The sequence below is a fragment of the Procambarus clarkii genome, chromosome 18, assembly GCF_040958095.1.
Source record: "Procambarus clarkii isolate CNS0578487 chromosome 18, FALCON_Pclarkii_2.0, whole genome shotgun sequence".
Taxonomy (NCBI): Eukaryota; Metazoa; Arthropoda; class Malacostraca; order Decapoda; family Cambaridae; genus Procambarus; species Procambarus clarkii.
Window position 1 is genome coordinate 35,619,856 of NC_091167.1, and position 13,535 is coordinate 35,633,390.

General features: G+C 46.1%; 1 protein-coding gene across 7 annotated transcripts in view; it reads left to right on the forward strand.

Annotated features, from left to right (window-relative positions):
• Positions 1–13,535, forward strand: part of LOC123754415 (fat-like cadherin-related tumor suppressor homolog) — a 669,154-nt gene that overhangs the window by 441,340 nt on the left and 214,279 nt on the right. For 6 of the 7 annotated variants that reach the window (XM_069326495.1, XM_069326496.1, XM_069326497.1 and 3 more), the window contains exons 2-3: positions 6,053–9,268; positions 11,076–11,277. In XM_069326495.1, the coding sequence (XP_069182596.1) occupies positions 6,101–9,268; positions 11,076–11,277 (3,370 nt within the window). In that variant the 5' untranslated portion in view covers positions 6,053–6,100. Of the gene's footprint in view, positions 1–4,198; positions 4,357–6,052; positions 9,269–11,075; positions 11,278–13,535 lie in introns of those variants that run through there. The other variant, XM_045736802.2, reaches the window with a different exon arrangement.

Sequence of the window (13,535 nt, forward strand, 5' to 3'; positions counted from 1 at the left end):
GTATCACACTGCTGCATAATATGGCAGGTCTCACGTAGATGGTGTACACTGATCCGAATGCTTCTTCACTGAAGTATGTGAAGGTCGTTTTAATTTTTACCAACTTTGTGTATGTCAAGTTATGCGCATACTATCATATAATTTTAATGATGTGCTTTAATATACGATTGCGAGTAAGATATTTATTTAATTAAAATATATATCGACAGCTTTAAACAAGAATTCATATTATTGAAAATTAGGAGAAGGCAAGTTGTCGAAAATGCATGAGTTTAAAAACCAAATCCTCCAGCAAATTGGCAACAATAGGATAAATCCACTCATAACAGACTTTGGACTTGATCCACGCTATCCATTCACTGCCGTGAGGCCAGTATGCTACGAGACTCGGATTCTAGACGTTACACTATTGCAGGAAAACTATTCATCGACTTCTTTGGTCCAGAAGTCCACAAATTGTTGGATAGTAGAGTGCAAATGATAAAAACGGGAGACCCAACGATTATTTAATATCGCAGAGGGACGTCTACTCGAAAATAGATATGAGTGGGACTTTACCATTCTGATTCGTCACTGGTGTTGAAGATGAACTGCTAGTCACTGCGGGGCGACCGGAGCTGTATACTTAGCGGTACAGAGGGCGGTTGACTCCACCATGTGGTGTTGGAAACCTCTGATAATCTGGAAAGTCATCGTATCCTAACTTTCCACCGACTGAAGCTTAAAAATTTCCTGCCTGCAGAAGGCGCCATAATGTTATTGAAACTCAATAGGTGAAGATACAGTAATCATATAAAGTCCAAGAGAGGCAAAGAGAGCAAAAGACCATCAATGAAATAGAGGGGAATCCAAAATAGCTTTTCTCCTTTGCAAAATCAAGAACAAAATTATATCTAACATTGTGGCCTTGCGCGTGAGAGATGGATCTTTTACCGATGATGACAAAAAATGAGAGAAATGCTGAGGATGCGCTTCTCCCTTGTTCGGTTACTATCAGAATATCTGGTTTATTATATTTTCTACGGTGTTCGAAAGGAGTTATTCCTGAAACGTGAAATTTCAAGTGTTGCATCTATTGTTGATTAGCATTAAATAGTCGATAAACAATATCGTGTGAGTCATACCGGCTGGTATCTGTATTGTAATGGTTACCTTGAGGTTACCTTGAGACGATTTCGGGGCTTAGCGTTCCCGCGGTACGATCCTCAACTACGCCTCCTCATTGCTGGACTGGTCAATCAGGCTGTTGGACGCAGCTGCTCGCAGCCTGAACACTGTGAGGGGTCGACCAGTTATGGCCCTGATGTGTAGTAGAAGCGTGTTGAGCAGTCTCGGGCCTCTGATGTTGATAGAGTTCTCTCTCAGAGTACCTAGTGCACCTCGGCTTTTCATGGTGACCATTCATAATTCACAGTACACTTATCTTATTATCTTGCAGTAAGTTCGTGGAATAAGTGACAGTAGTGACCGCAGGGGACTGTTCTTGACCTTTGTCATGCGTAGTGCACTGTTATGAGCCCCTATTGTGTGGTGTAGTGTACCGTGATACTCTTATATGAACCTCTATCGTGTCTTAATGAGTGTCTACGTATGTGCCTTTGTCATGTGATGTTCACAGGCAGTTATGCACATGTCACCACGTTCCGCTAGCACGCGGACGGCAGAGTATTGTTTTGAACTGGGTGTTTTTGATGTGTTGTTAAGAGCCACTGGTATCAGCCAAGTAGAACATTTATCGCGATGGCAGTGACTGATAACCGACTGTGGCGCTCGGAAGATTATACACTGGAAGACTGTAGGGTAATAACTGATCATAGCTAATAGGCTATAAAGTGACTGGCAATCTTTGAGCACAAAGCACACCTCCATAGGATATCTTATCCTCCACTCCCTCCACCCCACTCCCCCCGTTTCATCCACTTTTCATCCACCTCATTTTATTTTTATCGCTAATTCCCCACAACACTTCCCCTCTCGTCTTTTAATTTCTCATTTCGTCCCTCCATCCCACCTTCCGCCAGACCTTCGTTTCCTTTCCACCTCTTCCATTACGAAAACAACGATCAAAACAGTGGCGTTTCTTGCAGTGCTTCTCCAGCCTTGTCTTATCAGCGTTGAGCTCCGTCTGTCTCCGTCTTATCTAGTGTTCGCTTAATCTAATCTTACCATGCGACGCTATCTTACTCTATTTCTTGATCTCTTGTTTTTACTTTTCCCTGACTGGCGATACTTTCTCATATTTATCCATTTATTTCCTTTTATCCAGTTATTTCAATTTCCATTTTCTAACGGGTTCCCGCTCATTATTTGGAAAACGCCTTTTCGTACTGACAGACTGACAGCACCTAAAGTGGGGTGTCGTAAACTGACAGCATATCCAGGTGATCAGAAACTAACAGCGTACCTATGAGTTTAAACTGACAGCATTTGTGTATGACCAGAAACTAACAACACGAATGAACACAAACTGACAGCACTTACGTATGATGACAGTTTGACAACTTACGTATGACCACAAACTGATAACACTTACGATGATAATCAAGCCACGCATCAGAAAATGAAGAAACGACGCAGTTTCTTCATTTTGTGACAGGTCGGAAAATTATGCCTCTTAAGTATTTAAAGAACAGATTTTAAGTGTGCCATTTTATGAGTGGCCTACTTTTTACACTTTTTGTCACAACTCGTGTTCTCTTGTGAAGTCATTTCCGTGTGTAAATTTGGAATCAGTTCCACTAATGTTTTCAAGGTGAAAATTTAATGTTTCTGGCCTGCACTCATGAAAATACAGATTTAAATGCTTTAAGCGGTCCCAAAAATTGATATGTTTTATTAAATGGAATCAGGTAGTCAAATATTACGGCACGTTCTCCTGGTCAGGAAATTCTTCAGCTTTGACTGGAGGTGTTAGTGTACAACAATACTCCACCCTAGTGAGCGGTATTTTAGTTTGTCTCTTTGTGTCTGACATCAGTGTGAGAACAATTACTGTAGCAATCATAGTATCTTAGGAGGACTAAGCTTTTCACAGATGGGTAGTCTGCCTTTTACTTTACTGACTATTAGTCTTTGGGTTCCATAGGGAAGGAAATTAAAGCTCCATTTTCTTACTTTGGAAGTAATTTATTTCACGCTCATTTTGTGTTAAATTACAATATGGTCACACGTGTCCTCAATGGCATCTAAGGCCATGCCATAGTGGTCCAATGAGAGGCAGGGCGCCTTGTTCTGAACCCAAGTTGTCCTGGGTTATGTAGACGCTGCGATTCCACGTGTTTTGTGATCATAGTTCTTAGCACTCTTTCAAAGATGGTTATGATTTAATTTAATTTCGTGCTTTCTTGCTCTAATTTCGTTTTTGCCTTTCTATAATTCCTATGATCAATATCCCCGCGGCTCGGTCTCTGACTAGACCTCATGGAACATACCTTGAGCATACCTGCTAATTGTTGTGCCATTTGCCTGACGTATGACTCACAGCCTGGTTGATCAGATATGCTTTGAATGAGTTTATGTATAGAGGAGGGTGTTCAAAAGATTTAGGCCTCTAATGCTGATAAAGTGTTATCTCAGAGTACCTATTGCACCTCTGCTTTTCAACAGGGGTATTTTGCACATCCTGCCATGCCTTCTGGTCTCATGAGGTGTTGTGTGTGTGTGCAGATTTGGAGCCAGAGCTATGTAGCAGCAAGGGAAGGTAAGAATTGGCCTAGAGGAGAGTGGAAGTGCAGGTAATATATGGGGGATGGGGATGGATGAGTTCCTTACCTTACCTTTAAGGTTGGGGAAGGAGTGGAGGCAGTCTTTGGAAGGATGAGGAGTTGGGGGTTCAAATAATGGAGGGGAAGGTGTGGGGTCAAGGAAAGGGAGAGTAGTAAAAAATTATAGAAGTGTTAGATAGGGGTAAATAGAAAACAAGGGTAAATGAGGGAGGGGGCAGGGCTAGGGAGGTAGAGGTGTAAATATATGGTAAGTTGTGGAAAGGAATGGGTTACGGGTAGTGGATATAAGAGGAGGAAGATGGCTGTGAAAGGGAACAGGGCTTTGGGACAAGGTGAATAGGGAAAGGTAAGGTAAGGGTGGTAGGGGAATGGGGGGTTAGGAAATGGAGTAGTTAGGAAGGGGGGGGGGGAGGGCAAGTTGGTGGTGTTATCAGTGTTAGTAGTCTTGTATTCGTCAGTATGTCGTTGTCCTTGGTGTGGGTGTCAGCTCGCGCCAGTCTCCTCGTCTCACCCCTTCAGTCTGCCCAAAAGCCTATACATCGGTTAAGGACTTCGTGTTCTTTGCGGCTTCAAGCGTCAAGAAATCATAAATATTTGTTCCAGAGATCGCGAGGATTTTCTAGCTGAAGAGGTACTGAATTGTTTATGTGTTCTGCTTGATTGCATAATGTTGTGAAGCCTGAAGTATCCGGCGAGGACTCGTAGGTCGCAGCTTTACATAAGAGCCTCATTTCTGTTAATTAGGAATCCTGTAGAGGTGCTTTTCAAGTTCTCTCGTTAACACTCCTAGTTTAAATATTAACCCTTATATTTAGAATGAGGGTGTCGAGTCGTGAACGCTTAATGTTTCAAAGAGTTGTCTCTTTGAGTACCTATATCACCCTACTCTGTAAAGGGACGAGTTGACATATTCTGTCAAGCTTCTTTGTCTCGTAAGGGCTCATTTCAAGTGCTAATTTGGAACAAGACCCTCTAGTCTTTAATGAATCTCTCTCTCTCTCTCTCTCTCTCGTGGGCATTCCAGAGATGTCATAATACCATTGAAACATTTCGAAACCGCATTTCCTCGATGCCAACCCATTGTACCGGCACACATGTTTACCGGTAAATCCGTCGTCAGTGAGTATATCTTTCCTTGTCCAAACACCTCCGCGCCGGAGGAACATAATGTGTGTGCATCTGCACGCGGCTTAATCTTACCGAGAGTGGAAGGTGCTGCCAATTACCATCGCTTAACAAGGGTTACAGTAGGTGGCCAACTTGGGACGCTGTAATAGGATGCATGTAGTTTAGTAGGGCTGTTTTATCACGCTAATTACTCCCCGAAATTCTTGTTAAGAGTAATGCCGAAACTTTTATAGTTATAAATTGCCTGTTTTATTCATTGTGCCCAGGATGAGGTGCCTGCTAATGCCAGTTCATCCGAGTGTAATGTTTAGGTGGGAGGAAAACATGAAATTTAAAAGGTTGTTTTGAATTAGTTTAGAGAAATATTTAAAAAATACCACCTCTGGTGGTATTTTTTTTATATCTATTTGGTATATTTGGTGGTATATTTTTTTATATTTATATGTTTTTATTATATCAACGATATATATACATATATATATGTTGTACCATATGTATGTATGTATATATATACCATCAGGTATATATATATATACCTGATATCTGCTTGATGGGGTTCTGCGAGTTCTTCTACTCCCCAAGCCCGGCCCGAGGCCACGCTTGACTTGTGAGACTTTGGTCCACCAAGCTGTTGTTTGGAGCGGCCTGCAGGCCCACATACCTGGCTGGCTGACTGGACAGCACGCTGGACGCGTGATCCTGTGGTCCCGGGTTCGATTCCCGGCGCCGGCGAGAAACAATGGGCAGAGTTTTTCACCCTGATGTTCTGTTGCTTAGCAGTAAATAGGTACCTGGGAGTTAGTCAGCTGTCACTGGCTGTTTCTGGGTGGGCGTGCGTGTGTGTGGTGTGGGGGGAAAAAAATAGGAGTTAGCAACAGTTGATTGACAGTTGAGAGGCGGGCCGAAAGATCAGAGCTCATCCCCCGCAAGCACAACTAGGTGAATACACACACACACACACAATGTTATCACACCTTTAGCTAGAATAATATATTAATGGATTAATAGGATATTTTTAACAAGGATTTGAGTGAGGAATTTCTAGACATTCTTTGTTAATAAATATCTAAATAAGGCGAGCATCAGTAATATTATTTGGATTTAAACGTTTTTAAAGTCTTTACAGCATGGGATTTATTTGTTTCTAGCCTTTTGTCCATTTATTTCTTATTTTAACGATAATTTTGTTTGTTTTACAGGTGGAGTAGCATGGTGAAGGACACGAGGCGCGCGGCCCCCCCGGCAAGATGACCCAGACGATATACTCCCGCCCTCACCCGCGGGGACGCCCACCTCCGCCCCCGCCCCGCCCACACCCAACTGTAGTGAGGAGGACGTGTGTCAGGTGGCAGCATGTAGTGGTGGCAGTGGTAGTTGCAGTAGCAGGCATCTGCAGGCGTGTGGTGGGAAATGGGGAGGAGTCGGTTCGGTTCTCTGCCCCACAGTACAATGCCAGCGTTCCGGAGAACGCGCTTGGGAACACAGCCGTCGTCAGCGACACCATGATGGGTGTTTATATCAACGATCCAGCCCTGAAGATCAAGTATCGCATCGTAGATGGCGATAGCCAAAATTTTTTCCGGGCTGGGAAGCGTATGGTGGGCGACTTCTGCTTTTTGGAGCTGCGGGTGCGCACTGGAAACCGTCATGTACTGAACCGGGAGAGTCGCGATCAGTACCGACTGAAGGTGAAGGCACAACACCGCCGTCACGATGGCAGTAAAGAAGACTTTCCCGGCGCTGTAACCGAGGTTGTTATTACCATCACAGACCTCAACGACCTCACACCGTTCTTCCTGCAAGATGAGTACCGCGTGCGCCTCAGTGAGGACACGCCCCTCCATGCCTCAGTGGCGCGCGTCAAAGCCGAGGACCCAGATGATGGCCTCAATGGCCAGATATATTACAGTTTCTCTGACCGCACGCCAGTGTTTGCCATCCACCCTACCTCAGGCGTGGTCACCCTGACACGACCCCTCAGCTTCCTGGAGAAGGCTGCTTATGTGCTAGTAGTGCAAGCCCAAGACCGTGGCCGCCGGCAGCACGGAGGTTGGCCCTCAGAAGCCAGACTTTATATTAATGTGACGGAGGAAAATGTTTACGATCCACAAATATTAGTGGTAAAGTTGCCGGAATCTATGCCACGTGCCCACTTGGCTGTAGTTGCCATTATCAATGTTGTAGACCAGGACCGTGGCCCCAGTGGCGAAGTGAGGTCATTAGAGATCGTAGAAGGTGACCCTGACCGTGTATTCCGTGTCCTGCCAGGATCTGGTGCTAATGAATTTAACCTGGCAGCCCTCGACACCATCGACTGGAACGATTCTCCGTTCGGTTTCAATTTAACGTTAAAAGCTACAGATGGAGGCAATCGGCCAAGGTTTAGCTATAAAGTGGTACGTGTGGCCGCACCTCCACTTCCGCAGCAGGAGGCAGTGTTTACTCAAGAGGTGTACGAAGCTACTGTCAGTGAGATGGCGCCTGTGGGCACCCGGGTGCTGCAAGTTGGCTCCTGGCTACCAGGAGCACAGCGCCGTGTTGAGTTTAGCTTACTAGCAGGCAACAAAGGGGGGCAGTTCCATATAGATCCTTTCTCAGGCGTCATCACCACCGAAGCTGTCCTGGACGCTGAGACCCGCACTGACTACACACTGACTGTGGGTGCAACAAGTCCATCACTCGCCCTACCGCAGCAGCAGACTTCCGCCAAGGTAATAGTGCGAGTATCTGATGCCAACGACAACACCCCTATGATCGTTGCGCCTCAAGGGATTGTGCGTGTGGACGAGCACCAACCCGCCGGTACCTGGGTGACGAAGGTGAGGGCACAAGACTACGACTCAGGAGAGAATGGTTACGTCTCCTATAGTTTAGCTAACGCCGACGATGTGCCTTTCACAGTAGATCATTTCACGGGCGAGGTGAGCACCACCCGCGCCCTAGACTACGAGACGGAGCGGCGCACCTGGCGGCTGCTGGTGCGTGCCTCGGACTGGGGCTCGCCCTACCGTCGCCAGAGCGAGAAAGTCATCACAGTACATGTGGAAGGTGTCAATGACAACAGACCTCAGTTTGAGCGTGTTGAGTGTACCGGGTACATTGATCGCCTCACCCCTTCAGGAACAGAAATATTCACCCTCTCGGCTGTGGATTTTGATCAAGGGGAGATAATCACTTACAGAATTGTGGGTGGCAATGACGATCGTTGCTTTGGTCTGCATTCCACCACAGGCGTGTTAACGCTGGAGTGTGACTTACAGGATCTAATGGTCTCTGAGCGAATAGTCAACGTGACTGCCACAGATGGACTGCACTTTGCTGACACACTGGCACTCCGTTTTCAGCTGGTGAGGCAGCAGAGCCCATCAGCCGACTCATGGGCGGCTCTGGACTGCAGAGAGATGGGTGTAGCTCAACGCTTAGCCGAGCAGCTGGCGCGCGCCGCCAAAAATAACCGCCAGGATGATCCCATTAGTCTGTTGTCACCGCCACCACCGGTGCTGAACGCCCATGCACCTGAACTTCTGAACGTGCCGCTGGAGGTCCGCGTGCGTGAAAACAGCGATCCGGGCACAGTGGTGCTCAAGGTAGATGCCAAGGATGAGGACAGCGGCTACCCGGGCCACCTCGTGTACGTCATTTCATCGGGAAACGAAGAGTCAGTATTCACGATGGACTTGGAAACTGGCTCCCTGACGGTAGCGGGTCTGCTGGACCGGGAGAGAGTTGCTCGTTATAATCTCAACTTGACCGTGTACGATCTGGGTAAACCGCAGCGATCGGTATCCCGGCTGGTCGTTGTCACACTCGTCGACGAAAATGATAATGCACCTAACTTTGATAAGCCAGCTTACAGTTTTTTCTTGCCTGAAAACGTGGCCAATGGTACCAGCGTGTACGAGCTAAGGGCTCAAGATCCAGATGAGGGCATAAACGGTGTGGTTACTTACAGTCTAGCAACGGATACGAAAGACTTTAGACTGGATCCCGTGACTGGGCGATTAAGCGTAGCATGGCCCTTAGACCACGAGACCCATGATGTATACGAACTACGGGTGGTAGCTACAGACGGCGGAGCACGTTCAGCGCATGCCTATGTCACTATCCAAGTAGCCAACATCAACGACTGTCCTCCTGTGTTCCCCACGGAGCGATCAACGGCCGTTCGTGTCCCCGAGGACCTACCTGTGGGAGCCCTAGTTACGTTAGTAACCGCCCACGACCCCGACTCTCCTCGCCTGCGCTACACCCTGATGGGCGGGCACGAGGGCATGTTCGAGCTTGACGCAGATACCGCAGCGCTGCGTCTGGCCACCAAACTGGACTATGAGACCCGGCCTGCCTATAACATCACAGTCCGCGCCACCGATGACGGCACCCCGCCCCTCTCGGCCACCACTCACGTCATCGTACAGGTAATGTATGGTTTTTCTGTAGGGAGCATATACCATTGGATTTGTTGCTGATACAATTATAACATTTTAAGTTCACCTACAGCTATATATATAGGAAATTACATGTTAAGCCTGTTGTAGTGACGGACAGTGCCTTTACCTGCAGAAAATCTTCATTCATTTTAAATGTTACATAAAAAGTATAAATTCAGTATGAATATTGCTATAGGAAAATACTTTTTTTGAATTTTATGAAAACTCAAATGCAAGCACATTAAAAAAATAGCAGAAAATAAAACCTGAGAAATAGAAGAGAACCGATTGGTAAAATACAAAGTAAAAGTTAGTTTTTCCTGTTCTGGGCGACATGTAAGAGCCACACGGGGCGTCAGGGGAAAGAGAGTAATTTGTCAACAATCTTTCACGATGCTGCAATAAATACAGGACTTGAGTGCAGCAAATGAGAAAATAGTTAGGTATGGTGTGTTATAATAGTAGAACCATGTGTCGTACATGTTACCCCCCTAACCCTTCTCTCTCTTTGTCTCGTGTGTGTGTTTACTATTTGTGCCTGCAAGATCGTGTTGTTAAATCTTGGAACCGGCTTTTCTAACCTTCGGTTTTCCGCTGTACCAATCCCAGACTTAATTTTCTTTATCATATCTTCTGCAAATATCTCTCTCTCTCCCTCTCTCTCCCTCTCTCTATCTCTCTATCTCTCTCTATCTCTCTCTATTTCTCTATATATCTCTATATATCTCTATATATCTATATATCTATATATATCTATATATCTCTATATATCTCTATATATCTCTCTCTATCTATATATCTCTATCTCTCTCTATCTTTATCTCTATCTCTCTCTCTCTATCTCTCTCTCTCTATCTCTCTCTATCTCTCTCTCTCTCTCTCGCGGTCTCGCTTCATGCAGGTCGGGGTTCAATCCCCGACCGTCCAAGTGGTTGGGCACCATTCCTTCCCTCCATCCCATCACTAATCCTTATCCTGATCCCTTCCCAGTGCTATATAGTCGCAATGGCTTGGCGTTTTCTCCTAATCGTCGTCGTCGTCTCTCTCTCTCTCTCTCTCTCTCTCTCTCTCTCTCTCTCTCTCTCTCTCTCTCTCTCTCTCACACACACACACACACCTGTTGATTGACGGTTGAGAGGCGGGACCAAAGAGCCAGAGCTCAACCCCCGCAAACACAACTAGGTGAGTACACACAACTTCAGCTGGACTAACACAAAATCCTGGGTGTCAATACCTCTTCTCAACTCACGTCAGCTTGTAGTGTTATCATGGATGCCTACTACTACTACTACACAATCCAGGCTTAAGGGTAGGGCTTGCCTGTGGCCTCTGGTAAGGCTATGTATTATTAGGGGAAGCGCTTAGCCAGAAAGACTATATGGAACTTGGAAGGGATATGAGGACGAGGATCTGGGATAGAACGGGGGATAGGAATGTAAAGGGAACTATCAGGAGAAAACGCCAAATCATTACTACGTTATAGTAATGGAACTTGGTATAGTACTTGGAAGAGATCAGGATAAGGATTTGGGATAGGACGGGAAAGGAATGGTTCCCAACCACTTGGGCGGTCGGGGATGGAACGTCGACCTGCAGGAGGGTAAGAATGGTAACCAACCACTTGGTTCGTCGGCAATCAAACACTAACCTGCAACTAGCGAGAGTGGCTGGGTACATATAGAATGAGTTCAGGTTGAATATTATGTACAGTAGAGTAAGATAGACTAAGGCAATGTGAACCACTCACCTGTCCTGATGCCCATCTCCCCCGCCGCACCCGCGCCTCTACCCTCAGGTGGTGGACGTGGACGAGAATGTCCACGCGCCGGTCTTCATGAAGGACGTGGAGCAGGCCCTGGTAGCGGAGTCGGCTCCTCCCCACACCCTCGTGGCCACCTTCAGCGCCGTCGACGGCGATCCAAACCCAGCAGACGCCGCCATCACCTACTCCTTGGTGGGATCCGAGGGGCGAGGAGTGTTCTACATCGACCAGAAGGGTGAGTGTCTCTCTCTCGTGTTGATGTTTGAGGTGTTTTTGGCCCTCTCTCTTTCTCTCTCCTCGCCAATACAGAATTGAAATATCATTTATTTGTTTTATGTATGCTCGGTTTCTCACTTGTATTTGTTAAGATTGAGCTCCAACTCCTGGACTCGGCGTATGAAATTTGGGGATGAAATTAGACAAAAAATTGGAATTAAAAGCCCGACCGAAAAACATCAGGATCACAACCATCACGCTGGCACCGATTAACTCAAAAAAACTGTTTTTCTTACCTCTGAAACTCAAGTGTAAAGTGCTCTGGGTTAGCACCTCCAGCTCTGGGTTCTGAGTTGCCACCTCCAGCTCTACGTTCTGAGTTGCCACCTCCAGCTCTACGTTCTGAGTTGCCATCTCCAGCTCTACGTTCTGAGTTGCCACCTCCAGCTCTACAGTTCTGAGTTGCCACCTCCAGCTCTACGGTTCTGAGTTGCCATCCTCCAGCTCTACGTTCTGAGTTGCCACCTCCAGCTCTACGTTCTGAGTTGCCACCTCCAGCTCTACGTTCTGAGTTGCCACCTCCAGCTCTACGTTCTGAGTTGCCACCTCCAGCTCTACGTTCTGAGTTGCCACCTCCAGCTCTACGTTCTTAGTTGCCATCTCCAGTTCTGGGTTCTGAGTTGCCATCTCCAGCTCTACGTTCTTAGTTGCCATCTCCAGTTCTGGGTTCTGAGTTGCCACCTCCAGCTCTACGTTCTGAGTTGCCACCTCCAGCTCTACGTTCTTAGTTGCCATCTCCAGCTCTGGGTTCTGAGTTGCCATCTCCAGCTCTGGGTTCTGAGTTTCCAGCTCTACGTTCTTAGTTGCCATCTCCAGCTCTGGGTTCTGAGTTGCCATCTCCAGCTCTGGGTTCTGAGTTTCCAGCTCTACATTCTTAGTTGCCATCTCCAGCTCTACGTTCTTAGTTGCCATCTCCAGCTCTAGGTTCTGAGTTGCCATCTCCAGCTCTGCATTCTTAGTTGCCATCTCCAGCTCTACGTTCTTAGTTGCCATCTCCAGCTCTAGGTTCTGAGTTGCCATCTCCAGCTCTACATTCTTAGTTGCCATCTCCAGCTCTACGTTCTTAGTTGCCATCTCCAGCTCTACATTCTTAGTTGCCATCTCCAGCTCTACATTCTTAGTTGCCATCTCCAGCTCTACGTTCTTAGTTGCCATCTCCAGCTCTACATTCTTAGTTGCCATCTCCAGCTCTACATTCTTAGTTGCCATCTCCAGCTCTACATTCTTAGTTGCCATCTCCAGCTCTACATTCTTAGTTGCCATCTCCAGCTCTACGTTCTTAGTTGCCATCTCCAGCTCTACATTCTTAGTTGCCATCTCCAGCTCTACATTCTTAGTTGCCATCTCCAGCTCTAGGTTCTGAGTTGCCATCTCCAGCTGTGGGTTCTGGGCATCTTGGGTTCACACGTGAGAAGCCATCTGGTTTAATTCTCAAACCAGGTTTCTTTCACCATGCCTGTATATCACTTTCGATAGATGTAGATATTATTGCTAGTAGATGTCACCAAGACAAGCACAGTTGTGATACAATGCATGGTAGAAAACACTACATGTAATAATTGATACACTGCACTGCACTGTACTCGTGGATGAAGCCCTGTACTCCACAAGTAGAAAGTATCACAGGCATTTAAGTTCAAATTCCACTCGGACTTAAGACTTGATTCTTAAGTGGTCCGACATTTGTAATTGACTTAGTTTAATAACTTAGAAGTAAATTATTGATAGAGTAATTTTTTTGCTATACGTTAGTATCAGTGGTGCAAATAATGCGCTTTATATAGTCCAATTATTTAATTTGACTGGACGGTATCGCGATGACATCGCTTTTTTGCAGGTCGACGTTCAATCCCCGACCTTCCAAGTGGTTGGGAATCATTCTTATCAACCTACCATTCCCAATACTTTATCCTCACATCCCTACTAAGTGATCTATTGTCGTAACGGCTTAGCACTTTCCCCTGGTCATGAATTATGGCTTATATGCTTAAGACTTTTGTTAGGTAACTTGTGTAAGAGCCGTAAGTTACAGTCTTTTATGTTCAAATCTGAAGAATCGTCCAAGTCGCTGCTTTCTGTGATTTCCATCTGTGCGTTGGTATATTATATCTGTAATTGTTAAAGCTTCACAGAACACCACCAGTGTGCATTTCATCATCCAGCAGAAATCCGTAAACAAATGAACTGTATGATGACTTCATTCACTTGCCGTTCAAC